Source organism: Cygnus olor, chromosome 3, assembly GCF_009769625.2.
Source record: "Cygnus olor isolate bCygOlo1 chromosome 3, bCygOlo1.pri.v2, whole genome shotgun sequence".
Classification (NCBI taxonomy): domain Eukaryota; kingdom Metazoa; phylum Chordata; class Aves; order Anseriformes; family Anatidae; genus Cygnus; species Cygnus olor.
This window is the reverse complement of record NC_049171.1, coordinates 87,473,592-87,489,984: the sequence shown is the minus strand read 5'-3', so window position 1 is coordinate 87,489,984 and position 16,393 is coordinate 87,473,592. Positions and strand designations below refer to the sequence as shown.

The following is a 16,393-nucleotide window of genomic DNA, read 5'->3' as shown; positions in this document are numbered from 1 at the left end:
CTGATGCAGATGAAGCCGCAGAATGTGACAGAGCAATCTGGTTTGCAAAGATCTGCTTCAAGGTGAGGTTTCTAAGTGATTAGATGATATGCAAGCACTCTTCATCTGATTAATATTCCTGTTATCTAGATTGCTCTAGATAAAAATCTAGTCCAATTGTTATCTGTATGTTTTGGACAAATTGAGCAGGGATGGCAAAATATATTTAAAGCAGTAAAAACCCTAGATAAATCTGTAAGCGTATCAAAGGCTAATTTTATATACTACTGATACTGGACCTGTTCAAGAATTTTGCCAAAACAACTTTGCAAGCAGGATGTAGCATACCTATAGCTAGCTGAACATGTGTGAACACACTACAAAATTCTCATCAATACCAAAATACTTACAATCTTGTATCGGGATGGTGCTATCAGCCTACTGTGCAATAAAGGGACACAGCAAACCCAGACTCTTCATTGCATATATTTCTTTATACAAAAAAGCTCCCCACATAATTTTATGCATATGGAGAGGTATATGTGAAGATCACTGTTATTTCAATGATCTCCAGCAAAACAAAATCTACCAAAAGCGTACCTCCAGCATAAGGGTAACCTTTAACTGGTCCCACAAGCATCCATTCAAGTCTCAGAAAGTTACAGAGTTGCTGAAAATTGCTATTTTCTGTCAGCAGTTTCCTCAGCACAGCCTGTTCCTGATGGGGTGCCAGAACCCGGGAACACTCTATTAGCATTCTGCGTGCAGTGTCCTTATTTCTCAGTCCAGCAAGTTACAAGAAAAATACAGTTACCTGCTTTTTCCACATGAAAGTACAGTTGATAGCAGAAGGTACACTGGTCTGAAAACTAGAAGGCCGCGTTCATGAGCTTTACTAACACTATTTCCTTTTCTACTCCTACTTGGTAGGCATTCGACCCTATCTCCATTAGAGAATAGCTAAGAATTCAAGCTGGAAAAGACCTTTTGATTTAATTTCAACCTAACACAAATGACTCAAATCTGTTCTAATACATCACACTAGCCTTCAAGATTTAATTAAAAACAAGTCAAAACTTCCACATTTCCAACATTTCAGCCATAAATACATTAGTTAAGGTAATTTTTCAGTCTCAGGGACATTGCACCAGAGCTTAACACTGCTCCAGAGCTTCTCAAGTTCCATGTCTCTTGCAACAGCCAGGCTCTCTCTGTCAGCTAAGTCTCCCGACACCCTGCTATTGACATCTAGAACCCCAGCATCACCTGCAACTCACACTGAATGTGAGAACTGTCTGCTTTTGAACTAAACAGCAATTACGGCATTGGAATTAAGCCTGGCTATCACTGAGACAAACCATTTTCAGGGGCTACTTTCAAACTAAATGCATCTGACTCAAATATTCATGATGAGAAGGCATTCTTTCCAGAAGTTGCACCTACTTCCACATTTCCCTCTCCTACTGGTATCCCATTATGCTTTCAAAGACAAGCTTGACTGATATAAGCCTGCAAAACTTTTTTTTTTTTTCTTTTTTTAACTCTAGAAGAACATTGATAATTATAGTTTTAGGTAGAGAATGTTGATCAAATACAGCAGGAAGCTTTCAAGACTATATTGCTTGGATCAATGCATTAAGCATAACAAACCTTGAGATTTTACAGTTCTAAATTCCAATAGAAATAATCTCAGCCTTTAAAAATTTGGAACTAGAGTAGTAGGCAATGGCGTTTCTCTAAAGAGAAAGGTTTTGATTTGCTCTAACATTAGCTTAGCTGCTACTTTAAGAGCTACACATCCATTTATGAAAACGCAGGAAGCATCTACATTGTTCCCTCTGTACTAATCGTTAATTCACAGCCATAACATTGGAATATCCCAACAGCCACCATAGCAGTAGTCCAATAAAAGAAAACATTGAAAACAAACATTTCTCACTGAGCCTGTTCCTTTTCTTTGTGCTTTGGGAAAACAAACTGCCTCTGAAAGCTGAACTAGTCCCAACTTCTCTCTACTAACCACATATCTCATCTCTTCTATCAGTATCTTCCCCAGTTAAAGGTGACATACAGACACGTTTTTCTATTGAAAACAGCAAAAAGCAATTTCAACAGCTGTAATTCATCTACAACTCTGAACCAACGGATTCATCCTTTAGATAACAGAGTATTTCTGCTAGGTCTTTCTATGACTTTTCATTTCTACCTCAACAACAGACGATTTTACGAATGTCTGTGAAAAAGATTACTTTTCTTTATTGTTTCACTTTATCATTTATTTTACTGTTTTACATTAGATTTTCATTTGCAATAATGAACCTGGTGCATAAGCTATGTAGTTCATTTTCCTCACTGTAATATGTGCAAAATAGAACCGACAGATTCATTACAAAATCAGGGAGATGTGTCAAACCATGAACTGGCAAGTAAAATATCTTTGTGTTTTTATTTTTACTTTAAGACCCCAGCAGACTTTTTGAACTACTACTCCATCATACAAGATTATGTAACGCCCTAGTTACCACAGATTAAAAGAGCCACGCGCTTGTTTTAGTTCTGTGTAGTTTTGTGGCCACTTAAGACACAGATTTCTCTTTTACCTCTGGAGAGGAAACATACCATGTAATTCACCAAGAAGCTATGACATTGTTTCAAGAAATTCACCTCACCACACAATACAATTGCAATCCAAAAGAACTGCAATAATTTGACAATATGTCTGTCAGTTGCTTCAACAACAGGGGAGGCAAAATAAGGTCCAAAACCAAATTATTCAGATTTGGAACAACAGCCTCTACTATTCATGGATTAAATCCATCTTTACACAAAGCATCTGAACAAAAATCCAAATTTCAACAGTTTAAGAATTGAATTTCTAATTTAAAGATACTAAACCAACCAAGTGTAGGCATTTAGAACAAATGAATATTTCTATGAACGATTGTGAACGCTGTTTTCTTATCTAAGGTCGAAGTGAATGTTCCATTAGTACAGTTCTAAAGTGGCAAACATACTGAAACCAGCCAGAGCTATCTGCTGTTCATATAAACGACACTGTTTTCTTATCACGCTTATTTGACAGACATAAGATATCTTTGATTTGGAAGGAGAGAATGGCATGTTACCTGAATCGTTGCGGAGGTACGACGACATTGCTGGAATAAGGCAAGACTGACTGAGTAGCTCCAGGAGAACGGATGGGAGAGCGCTGCTGTTCTGTCCTCTACCTTCATGGCTACTTTGGGTCTCTCCATTCGATGTACTCCCTGCAGGATTTATGTAACTGGCAAGAACCTAAAATACAGAAAAGTATTTAATCATAACAGATTTATTTTAGGTAAAAGAACTCTTGTCTTTCCTTCCTTCAGAAAAATTCCAGTAATACCTCACAAGTTATTTTGCTAACTTATTACTGGTGTTTATTTCAGTAGTCCCAAAGATGTCTCAGAAGGAATTTTATTCAGTTATTAGATTATGATTACAATTTTAGGGAAATGATAAAATTAAATAGCTATTTTAATTCTGAATTACTTCAAGAGGATCATCTAACATGAATTTTGAATAAACTGCTAGAGTTACTTGAATCTGAAGATTACCAGGTCACTACTGAGATATGCAGGTGTTGCCATTCCCTCTAGAACGGCCAATAGAATAAAAAATTAAATGTAAATGTTTTAAAAACGATTTATAACTTACTTTTGGACAGGACTTCAGATGAGACAACAGCTTAGAGTGAGCATAACACAGACTCTGAAGAACTGTTTGTGTGCATGCTTGTGCTTCAGTAAACAAGGAGCTGCCCTCCCCTCAGGAAAGGCGAGAAGCCGCCTCACGCACCTCCCAGTGGCGGCTCCGGCTGAGTTCACAGGCCCTGCCTGTGTGTCACAGCGTACACAACCCAACATACTTCCAACTGTCTGATTTGTGCAGTTGTTCCCTCAAATTAAGTAACTTGACTTGGAATCTCAGGGGCTAAATTCACCATTTTAGTCTTTTCTTTCTTTCCTTCTCCTTTGCTCTAACCCCATTAGCCATCATCTTTTGCTGTAGCATCTTATTTTACCAGCACTTCATACAAAATTTTCCTAAAGAACCTTTCCAGAGAAGTGATCAGGGAAAGTCTGCTGTAAAACTGACAGACATCTTCAGCAAAATGCTGAAGGGTTTTCTACTTTCTCCTCCAGTTGCTGACTGCTCAAAGCGAATGCCTCCTTTCCTCATGACTTTTGACAGTTATAGCTAAACCTCTGCATGGCATAATGCAGAATACTGCCTGGAAGCTTCGTCAAGAGTAATTCAGGTGCTTTCTCCTTTTTTGTGCTTAGGAGAACTGTTTCAGATTTTATTCATTTTGCTTTTGTAAGGGGACATGATGCTTGTGCTTTATAATCTACAGTGACTGAAATAACTGATTACATCAAAATGATATCTTCATCAGTCAGGGCATGGATGTTTTCAGAATTTCATCCCCTTTGTGCACTACCCCAGTGGTGAGGTTAGCTAATGCATTTGAGCTGACAGTTCTGTGAATGAAATTTTTGATGACTAGAAAGAATCTGATTTTCCCTGCACTGACCTAAGGTAACAGATTGGTTACATTTCACAACTGGACTTAAAGGCCTAACTAAACAGGATTTTTTTGTCCTTAATGTAATGCATTTGAAAGGCATCAGAGCTTTATTAAGGTCCAGTTGTTCACTGGTGATTTAATATTGCCATTTAAGTGACGTTATCAGGATTTGACAGTATGTCTGAGTGAGATTTTGTTACATTGGCATACAAGACATTCACGGACCCTTCAGTAACCACTTTGGATGCTTTATTAAAACAGAGCAACACTAAGTGAGAAATGAATAGGTAAGATTATTTTGACACACAAAATGCGTGCCCTGGCAGCCAGGAGGGCCAACCGCACCCTGGGGTGCATCAAGCACGGCATTGCTAGTTGGTCGAGGGAAGTGATTGTCCCGCTCTACTCTGCGCTGGTGCAGCCTCACCTTGAGTACTGTGTGCAGTTCTGGGCACCACAGTACAAAAAGGACATTAAACTGTTGGGGAGTGTCCAGACAAGTGCGACGAAGATGGTGAAGGGCCTAGAGGGGAAGACGTATGAGGAGCGGCTGAGGTCACTGGGCCTGTTCAGCCTGAAGAAGAGGAGGCTGAGGGGGGACCTCATCGCAGTCTACAACTTCCTCACGAGGGGGAGTGGAGGGGCAGGTGACCTATTCTCCGTTATCACCAGTGACAGGACCCATGGGAAGGGTGTGAAGCTGAGGCAGGGGAGGTTTAGGCTGGACATCAGGAAGAGGTTCTTCACCGAGAGGGTGGTCGCACACTGGAACAGGCTCCCCAGTGAAGTAGTCACTGCACCCAGCCTGTCTGAATTTAAGAAGAGATTGGACTGTGCACTTAGTCACATGGTCTAAACTTTTCAGCAGACCTGTGCGGTGCCAGGAGTTGGACTTGATGATCCTTATGGGTCCCTTCCAACTTGGGATATTCTATGATTCTATGATAAAATGTCTATTCCTGCAACAGACAGTCTTTACTTTTGACTGAATGCTGCTATGTCTACAGAGATGTATGACACCTCCGGGGAACTACTGGGATGTTTCTTTGTTCATAGTCTATTCAGAACTGTCACCTAGGCTTGCCCACTTGGGTCCTTTTTATGCAGCAGTCTCGTGAAGTTTGAAAACAGCCTCAAATACAATCCCTATGTTTTTTCATTTAGACAGGAAGCAGTAAGCTTTTTTTTCCCCCAAAAAATACCATAATTACTGTACTACATGACTGCAAAAAAATACAAGCTCTGTTTTTGTTATTCAGGCCCTAATATTTCAACTACTTATCATTAAACAACATTTCATTATTACGCACCTGTAGAAGGCAGGTCACATGCTCTTCTTCTAGCCTTTGCTTAGTCAAAGCTTGCTCAACATCCCATCCTGAAGCTGTGGAGCCTGTTCCAAAGCCTGTACCCTTGGCCCAGTACAACTGCTGTTCTTCTGTTGATGCACTATTGTGTGTACTTGACACCTGTGGCTAAGTTACAGAAAATAAAGTCACAGTAATTTTACATTTTTCAACATTTCATTCTTTAAAAAGCCTTTGTTCTGCAAAACCGTGTAATCCCGATTTGTTAACTTAATATAGATATCAGGATTGAGAGGAACTCAAAGCTTTAGCTAGAAACCCCCTTGCCATAAAAATCCAGTACAGGTCAGGTCAGTGATAAATTGTTGCAAGTAGTTCTTTAATTTGACTACTAGTGCAAGCCCATTTTTGTTCTCTTTTAAACTTGTTACTGTTTAAATGATGAAAGATATCAAAATGCTACTTAATCAATATTATGCTAAACAATACAGCTCTCTAATTATTACTGTTTAACAGCTAGTCAAATTCAATAACATAATTAGGAGGAGGGATGGAAGTAGAAATGTCACTGAAAGTACACAACTGAAACCCTAGGATGCTCAAGCATGTGCTGATTTTGAATAAATGTACCAAAATAGCAAGAGATACAAGTTTTTTATTCCAATGGTCTGCATCACTGCATTTTACTAACGTAACTTCAATACTGAATTTCTTAGCTCTTATAAAACTATTTAAGTACTTAATGGTAATTTTGAAAATTTACCAGACCTTTGATGAAAATGATGCATAAAAAACTCCAATGAGCATTTTTTAAACTAGTGCTATCCTAATTATTTAATTAGAACACTAAACAAGTGAATGCATTTTCCAGAGTCATGAGCGTTTGCTATTTTCATTATAGCTACTCAGTGACAATTAGCCCTACTGGAAGCTAGATTATGTGAGTAGGTGCCCAACTTTAATTTGTATTATTTAATTTACAGCTCTGAACAGTTTTAATTTCTGTCCAGATCTTCTTTAGGTATTTTGTTAGAGATTATATTTGAAGGAAAACGTTATCACCTGTGAAGTATCCTACTGATAGTACTCCAGAATCACCATCTAACTTTTGCATTGAGAATATAATGCATCTTGATGATGAAACAGCTGTCTCCTGTAGACATCACACTCATAAACACACTGTGCCTTTAACACTTAAGAGGATGTCATGAGCACTGACTTAAAGCACTTAAGGGAAAGCCCTGCCACAGAGATAGAAGCTTTGGTGCAGGCCTGACGTATATCTAGTTTCTGATAGCTATGAATTATGTGAAGCAACCATTTTCAGGGGTCATGGTAGTACTGAAGCAGAGACAAAAATTAATGTTTGCCCTTTCCCTCCAAAAGCCCAATTATCTTACGGCATTACTATGCCAGCTGCCTGATACCCAATTAGGACCAGAGTATCTCAGTTCCCCTTCAAAACTGACTAGCCATTGAAGTGAATTATACTCATATAGTTTCATCTCTTCTTTGCTCAACTCCTCATCAGTATCAGAAGCTACTAAAATATGGACAATTCTATATTTTGCAGCTGCTTACCAATACATATTTATGCACCAGAACATTTTCATGCAAGCCTCTGCCACAAAATTTTAAGATAGGGCAAGTCATTATTGTTTTTCAAACATGTTTTGAGACAATCAGTCTGTTGTGCAGAAATGGCAACTCATAATCCTAAAAAAATTGGGGATACATGTTCTGAATAGAGGGTAGTATAAAACAGTAAGTATACTGAAAAAAAAATAATTTTTGAGATTCACATGGGATCTTGAACACCGGAAAATTTTTGTCTTTAAAAAGGGGATGAAAAAAATCACTGCATTAATTCATTAATTTTCACAACTCATTTATGTTTGTGAAGCATTTAAGAGGAAATAATTTGCAGTCAGTAGAGTTTAGATGATGAATGCTAAATAAGGTAATGAGGTCATGCTATCTAATGAGAATTTAAAAAAGAAAGAACAACCATCCATTGAGTATTATGCCTCTCATTTACTGAAAAAGAAGATCCCGAGAAAGAAACGGATTACACCTTAATGCCTCTGACACGTCTTTGTTGCTTAAATTTCATGATTACTATGTTTATCTGCAACACACAAGAACGATTACTTAATCAAGTACTTTCTAATTATTTTTGTTCTTCATTCAAATGCCAGCTACACAGAAATTAGATTTTAATGAAAGCACTGAGATTATTTTCTTTATTATGGCAAAAACCTTTCCTGCTTCTCAGTGGCAATTGTTCTGCTATTAAACTTACCTCTGCCTGGTTGGGACTAGCGTTGGGAACTCTTGGGGCATGATGGCTTAGAGCAGAAAGACAAGCAAGGATAAGATGTATAGCCCCAATTTCCAGTGCCATCCGCCTAAGCAGCACTCCATCGTCAGTAGTCAATGGTGTAGTGCTGAACAAACTGCGCAACACATGGAAGGGCAGGGTTGGAAGCACATTTGCTGAAGGAGACTGCAGGATATGACCTAGATTGAAGAAGAAAATAATCAAAATCACATTTTCTTTCAATAGTTCAATATAGTCTTTTAATCTATGGAACGGTTTATGGAACAAAACATGGAAAAATACTAAGGACTTAAGCACTTAGCTATAGTAAGGCTATCTAATATTAGGTTTCTCTTATCAACAGCTTTTCAGGAGGAGAAGAGTATAGAAGAAAGAATGTTTATTTCCTTTATGGAATTGATTAAAAACAAGTTACAAAATTTGATTCACCATTTCCAGGGAGAAAAAGAAAACAAAATTTGTTAATAATCACAAGTGTTCTTTTGTATTTAACTACACTGCAGGTTGTATTTCTGAACAAAGAGAATAAAGGTGGCTCAGACTATTTTTTTCTTTTGACTTGCAACTACAGCAAGCTAAGGAATGCATATGATCAACGAACAGCAGTTCAGCTGACAAGGAGCTGTAGTTTCTCATGATGTAGGAATTTATTTTTTTATATTCAAGTGACCAAATTGTGAATGAAACTACTGGCACAATCCAAGTGTGATGTGACTCAAGTCAAATGCATCATGAAATACTGACATAATTTTAATTAGATGAGATGCATGTTTGGATTTTGTAGTAGAACTATTTAAAAAACATAACCCTTATGTAATATGAGCAAAAATTACTTCTTTTAGAAGCCAAGTTATTGGAGTTACCAATAGATGGAGTTGCCAAGTTAATGGAGTGACCTACTAATGCAACACACAGACATTTAGGAAGGTGTCTCAATCTTTTCTGTGTTTAATAATGCACTTCACATTCCCTCTACAGTGTGTATGTAAATGAAGATATCTAAACACTGAAAGTACTTCCAAATAGCCAACTCTGTTCAGAAGTTTGCTTCTTATTTTAAATATACTTAAATACTTAAATATACTTAATATATATATATATAAATATATATATTTTTATATGTAAATATATAAAATTTATATAAATATATTATTTTCTCTCTGTCTTAACAAAACAAATTTGTGTCCATTTGATACTCTTCGTAAAGAAAATAACAAGAAGAAAGCAAGGTGTCTTTTGACTTGAATCTTCATAAATAAAACTGAATAACTCTGGAAAAGACACTGATCTTATAGTCTTCCACAACTGAAGGTGTAGCCAAATGACAAAAAAAAAATCTAAACATCTGCCCAATAATTTACCTTCATAGATGACTGAATCAATATTTAACCGATAAACCATGAATTTTTAAGTGCAGAATTTGTATTTGTATTAATTTGTATTCTTTGTATTGCATGAGAAAAAAGATTCTAGGTGTATGAAAAGATGCATTTCTAAAAGAAAAGGAAAAGGAAAATGCTTTATACAAAGAATTAATGTGGACAACTGTTTACAATTTATTCCACATTTGATAAAGAGCTGAATTCACACTTTTGGCTTAGCAAATGGAGAAATTGACTATTTAGTCCAGCAAAAATAAAGCCTAAGAGAGAATACAATTCCTGTCAACAAATGCAAAAAAGGAATAGCTATTCACAACGAAGAACAATGCTGGCATAATGATAACTGGGCACAAACTGCATATGAGTAATTTTAGCCTGAAAATTAAAGACAGGCCACACCAATCACAAAAATGATGTTCTGGAAATGTATTCCAATGGCAACAGTGGATGCACACAAGAAAAAAGAAAAGCAACCTAAAAAGTAAGGGTTTGCATTAGCCTCTTTGTATGTTTATAAAACACATATAAATATTTGTTTGCAAAAGCAAATCACTCACAGACATTGTAATCTGAGTGAACATACACAGTCCGTTAGCCAATTACTATTCAAATTAAGTGGGAGTAAGCAACAAGACTGTATGTTTGTTATGCAGTCTACTGTCCTGTACCAAAATACAGGAGAAATAAAAAGATGAATAGAAAGGACAGTAAAAAAGACTCTTTTGCTGAGTAGAGATTAACTCCAGTTGGTTGCTGTATGGAAAAACAGCATTGTTTTTAAAGTCATAATGAAAGGAGAAGTCTGAAAGCACTAAAGCATTTTTTGCAAATGCTTTAGTTTTCTAAAACACTAAGAAATACAGATCTTAGAACTATATGCATTACTCCAGGTTCCAAAGACTGACTATAAAAATAACCTTGTCTCCACTCATCTGTTCATTCATCCAAGAATACTCCCTTTATCCTTCTGAACTCACACCATTACAGTAAAGCTCCTGCTTGGATAATAATCTAGATCTTCCTCTCCTTTTCTAAAGCAGCTCCCAACAGTTTATTTTACGTTTGCTGTAGCTATGTTCCGATCCGTGTTACTCTGCATTTGGTTGCAGAAATACACATTTGCTCAATTAATTGAGCATATCCTGCTACTCAGACTGTTCTGTCTGAGTGCACTGGCATCTTGACAGTATCACCTGTAAGTCTGATCAGCAGTTATTTTACAATTACTCTGACATCTAGATGTAAACATATGAATACTGATGACTGCAACAAAACCTCACCAGGATGAACTTCATATTTAGATAAAAGTGATTATCAAAGATGCTAACAACACAGGTCTTTACAAATTACACAAACCAATTCTAACTTCCTGCTAAAAGTATTACAATATAAATAATTTTAAGTAAAACAATCTAGCTGTGGTCTACAAAAAAAACAAAACATAGTAATTGCAGCACATACTTCCTTCACCATCATCTGTAACTCCCAACACCAATCTCAACAGACACTGAGCATGTTTCCGTTCTTTTAGTAGCACCTCAGCATAGCCCGGGAGACGAAGGAATAAACCAAAGGCAGCCAAAGAATGAGCGGGTATGGGAGACATAGTCTGAACTGTTGACTTGATCGGTGGAGGTTCTGCAGCAATTGTTTCCGGTGCTTCATACACCAGTTCCCCTGATTGTTCAATGGTAACCCATTCAAACTGGTCACTGTCCTTCTGCTTTTCCTGTGTGGTTGATGTAACTACTGGAGTGCTCACCTTAAAGAACAAGAACAACAACAACAACAAAAATTGGTAGTCATTCAGTTAATCACCTATGCAAAAAATTATTAAAATTAGGATCTTGAAATCTTAATAAAGGACACCATTAAAAATCACATTAAATACGCTACAGTTTACAGAGAGAGGGACCAGGCTAAATGGTTTATAAGGACATACTTGTTGCGTTTTCAAAACGGTTCTAGTAAGTCCCATCTACATACACAAGCAACTATATTTTGTCGACCTAAAATCCTCAGTTGAAACATGTTATTTAAAACCTAGATGCATAGGAGACAAACTACACCAAATAAATGATACAGAAGACTATTTTACGTATCAGTCTGTTAAATAAGAAATGGACCATTTATTTTGGACACTTAAAAATGTAAATAAGAAATGGTTAATTTTTAATTACGTATTCTAAAAGAAGAACAACTAATCCAAACTGCTTTACCAACTGAGGAGAAATTTGGATATCTTAGTAGCCTTGTAGGAACTCGCGTGTTCCTTTCAGGCTTTTGATTGATTTGGTGGGTTTTATTACAATTATGCTCTAATGCACTAGTCTGTAGTTCTGTTTTATGAACTAACACTGCACGGGTGATTAAGCAGCCAGGCATTATGATGGGTATTAGCATTTACAGGGGATAACATTTATACAGTTCCCCAGCAAACAGTCATGCACTCCGGATACCAAAACATTACCACATAAAACCGATGGATACACTTAGGTCCCTCTCATGAGTAAACATCACAGCAGCTTCAGGCTTTTATGATACTCAGATCAACTGATAGAATCATATTTAAAATGTTGGTACTTATCACCAAAATGATCTAAATTGGAAAAAATTCATCTGAAAAGCCCTTGCGGAATTTATTCAGAACGCTGAATTCCTAATTAGAAGTCAAAATTATGTCTGTCTGTATTGATTCTAATTATCTACAAATTAAGAGAATAATTGGGAAAATCTTAAAATATAGCATTTGCAGAATGGCAAGTATCAGTGATTTAAAGATATGAGAAAAATTATGGAATAAAGAGTCTGGAGAACTCAGTTTTAACTCTGAATCTTCTATTTAGCATTACCATACTTAATTTGTTTTTATAGATCACAGAATTCTTATTCAATATGTGAATCCAAACATTCAAATTATTATCATTATTGTTTTTTTTTAAAAAGAAAATAACTTTCCAGGACAACAGAGAAAGAAGGAAAAAAAAGTGTTCAAATTTCTTATGGTCATAAGCTGATTTTGATCTGTTGCAGAATTCCAGGAATCAGTATTTTTCAATACAGACTACATGCTATTTCACTGCATTTCAAGATACAGTAGTTGCTTATGTGAACACATTTCCTCAACTTTTAGGTCTTGCACAGGCTTAATATGTGACCTCTAAAAGATCTGTGGAATAACTGTCCTCTCACATTACATGCCATCAATATTTAGCGTGCTCTTCCTGAATTGCATTGCTATTTACAAAGGATTCATACTCATTATCTGGTCTCATGACAGGGTTCCCATTCCTGCCATAGTTTTGCAGTCAGGGTACCGAATAGCACCCTTCATTCATGATTAACTCCATTTCAAAAGGAATAAATATTCACCATCTTTCTTATTAGGAGTAACAACCAAAAAAATTTCAAAAACACAGACAACTAGAATTTGAATAACTTGTGGCTTATTGTTTCCATTTTCCATAACAATTACTTTTGTACCTATAAGAGCAGCCAAAGGAGTCATTCCACGCTAATGGCACTGCTGACACTTCTGAAAAGCCTAGCAGCACCTCTACAGAAATTCTGTATATGATTACAGTCAAATATATAAGTAAATTAGCATATATTTACTATAAAATTTATATACTATTTATTATAATAAAGTTAATTCTGATTGCAAGGTTATTTATGATTATAATATATAAACTAAAAATTATATAATCCACACCAAGAACTGCATTTTACTTAACCACAAAAAAACCAGAAAGAGAACATTTACATGAACAATTGAATGATAAGCAAGTATGGCTTTATCAGTAACTCTGTGCTCTACTATCCTCCAAAATATTTTAGGAATTAACAGAAGCAAAGCAAGAAGCGACACTGAATTCCTGCTTTTGTTTCACAGGGACATGGCTACTCAAACAAACTAACAAGTATAGGGAAGCTGCATGTATAGCTGGACTGCTGTGGAGTCACGCACATGCCTATTTTAAAGCAGCTTTCCCATATGACTGAGATGTCAAACTGAACCATACAGAAATACGGAGAAAATATTGTCCTTAAACAAACAAAAGAAATGTTAGCATGTTTTTCTATGCTGATTTTTTCACTCACTTGTTGAATTACATCAGGATAAAGCATAGGGAGTCTCTCTGCAATGAGGGCCAATCCACCCATTCCTGCAAAAACTTGCAGCGGAGACTGAATGGGACATGTTTCAAGAAGTGATTCATCTAGCACTGCATCCATACACTCATCCCCAGGACTGATTGCTTCATCTTCAGGGCAAGGTCCCAGTAAATCTGCATGTTCTACAAAAAACACAGGCATAAAAGAAATTAGTACATTGTCATCAACGTGGTGTTTGTTTCTTCTTCCTCACTTAAAAGTGTACTTCAAAAGTAGCATTTCCTTTTTCAGCAAAATCTGAGTCAAGAACCTGAAATGAGTAAGTACAAGAATATAAAAAGAATAAAAATATGAGTACTTTTTAGCAATAATTGCAAATCCATGCCAGAATTGTGGATCATTTATACAAGTTTAAACGCTAATTATTAGAATTCTACCTATGCCTTTCAAATTTTGTTAACATTAGAAGTATGACAACACTTTTTTTTTTTTTTTAATAATGTCTTTCATCTAGGAGATAAGAGTATGTTAGTATCTCAAAGAGTTTATAGCTGAAAAAGACCACCTTACATAAATTGCTCATTTTTTTCCTCCAAAATGCTCAGCAATAATTCTTCATCCTATAACTGATATGGTTTCAAACAGATCTTGCATTACTTAATCTGCCCTGGTTATTAGCACAAACAGGTACTAATGATAACTGGCATACACGTCAAGAAATAAAACGCATGGTATCTACACAATCATATAATCACATCATACACAACAATACAGCAAAGAAAGTAAAGTGAAACCAGAACAACCATACTGGTAAACCTTACGTATTCAGTCTGAGGACAAGAAGTAAATCTGCTATTTACCACAAAGTTTAGCACTTGTCTCGTAGTGAATAGCTCAGGAACTACATGCAAGAGAATTAAGAAAACTCTTGTTCCTTACCAAAACAATTAAATCCATTTTGTTCAAAATAAAAACATTTTAAAAACAAAGAAACCAAAAAAGTACAAAACCAAATGAACAACCAGAATGAAAAAAACCCTCACCTTTTTCTGTGTGAAGACGCTTAAATGAGTCTGTTTTTGATAAGCTTGGATCTGAGATGACTTTGGAACCAAGCTTAACTGTCAAGTCTATTGATCGGTATCCTTGAGGGAGTTTACGGTCATACAGGAGAGTCAGAAGCTGGGCAAGTGTCATTTCAGCTGGTAACGGCTGGCCTAAACAACAATGGCATTGAGTCAGAGCTGAAAATTATGATTGGGTTATTTTAACATACATGTCCAGGTGCTGTTCGTTACGTGTACCACAGATGCCAAGTAGAGTAAAAATTATCTGGCTCTAAACCAAGGCCTGACTTTTAATATTTGTTCTCTTGGGAAAAGGGGCCCCATCAGTTTGGAACAGAGAATCAGAGAACTATGCCAACATTACCTTCAGCAGCTCTGTGCTGACAGCCCAAGCACTTGGTATATTTAACAAATGGCTAAGACTGTAATTTGATGTGCATTTTAAACAGGTACTGCCTGCCTCCCACTATTAAATCCCACCCCTTGAATTATGGTGGCATAAAAGTAAGCAACCACAAGGTGAAAAGACTGAAGTGGAAGAAAGTGGAAAACAAACAAAACCACAGCTCTTTTTTCAGTCCTATCAGTCCCAAGCCTAAGCTCACCGCACTAATCTCAAGACACAATAATTCAACAAGAGAAAATGAATGGCAGCTCAAGAAATACTTTTTTCAGCAGCCCTGTAGAATTGAAACTGATTACTGATTACTGAAATGGGGACTTTGGCCACTGTTTATGAAGAGTATGTTCTTCATTAAAATTACAAGCTATTCTCAAGTGAGAACAATTTTTTTCCTAATAATTAGTCGACTTTATATGTAAAGGGAAATGTTTTAGAATTGGATCAGTTAATACACTTAGCACACTCATTTCATCTTGACGGTACTTGATCAAGGAGCACAAATCCCAGGAAGGCCTTTAGTAGCAATCTGTTTCTTCAGTGGAGGATGGTGCCTTAAGAAATGAAAACTAGAAGTGTTTTTATTCTGCTAATGTTTATATTACTACATCATCTAAGTGAAGTAAGTTTTCTCCCCTTTTCCATCAGTGATTCTGTATTTTTTTTTTTTGGTGACAATTGGCACTTGCACAAGATATATGAATAATGAGACCATACACTAATACAGAATGGTCTACAGCACCATTAGTAGACAGTCAACTTATACGAGCTAGATATTGAAACGGGCACTGAGGGCAAAACAACTTTGATTAGAGATTTACTAATTCTTAATTCTATTAGCTGCTTCCTTGTTTTTATAGCATAAAGTAGATAAGGATCTCTTCTGCACAATATTCAAGTATTTTATGCATGTTCCTGTCCTTTATCACTGATCTAAGGTTAAGAATTCCAGTCCGCAATCTTTCTCCTATATGCCCTCAAACACATATGTACCACCAGCTTTATCCAGATAGCTGGTAAAATGTGATTACATATCTGCTATACATAAAACACGACTAACTACTTAAGACATGCTGTTTTTGAAAATGCAAATGTTATGGAATTCAGAAATATTCCTGAAGGGGCAATTCAGCCCTCTAGAGAGGGATGCCAGTTGGCTGCCCACTCAGAACATGAAATCACAGGGCACAAATGCCAGTTTAACATTGCCCTGTGGGTCAAAGAAAATGCA

General features: G+C 36.4%; 1 protein-coding gene across 1 annotated transcript in view; it reads right to left on the bottom strand.

Annotated features, from left to right (window-relative positions):
* BIRC6 (baculoviral IAP repeat containing 6) overlaps positions 1 to 16,393 on the bottom strand; it is a 178,741-nt gene that overhangs the window by 48,518 nt on the left and 113,830 nt on the right. The window contains exons 60-65 of the mRNA XM_040553622.1: positions 14,739 to 14,912; positions 13,681 to 13,877; positions 11,041 to 11,341; positions 8,159 to 8,376; positions 5,860 to 6,024; positions 3,105 to 3,273 (exon numbers count right to left, since the gene is read on the bottom strand). Of these exons, the coding sequence (XP_040409556.1) occupies positions 3,105 to 3,273; positions 5,860 to 6,024; positions 8,159 to 8,376; positions 11,041 to 11,341; positions 13,681 to 13,877; positions 14,739 to 14,912 (1,224 nt within the window). The remainder of the gene's footprint in view (positions 1 to 3,104; positions 3,274 to 5,859; positions 6,025 to 8,158; positions 8,377 to 11,040; positions 11,342 to 13,680; positions 13,878 to 14,738; positions 14,913 to 16,393) is intronic.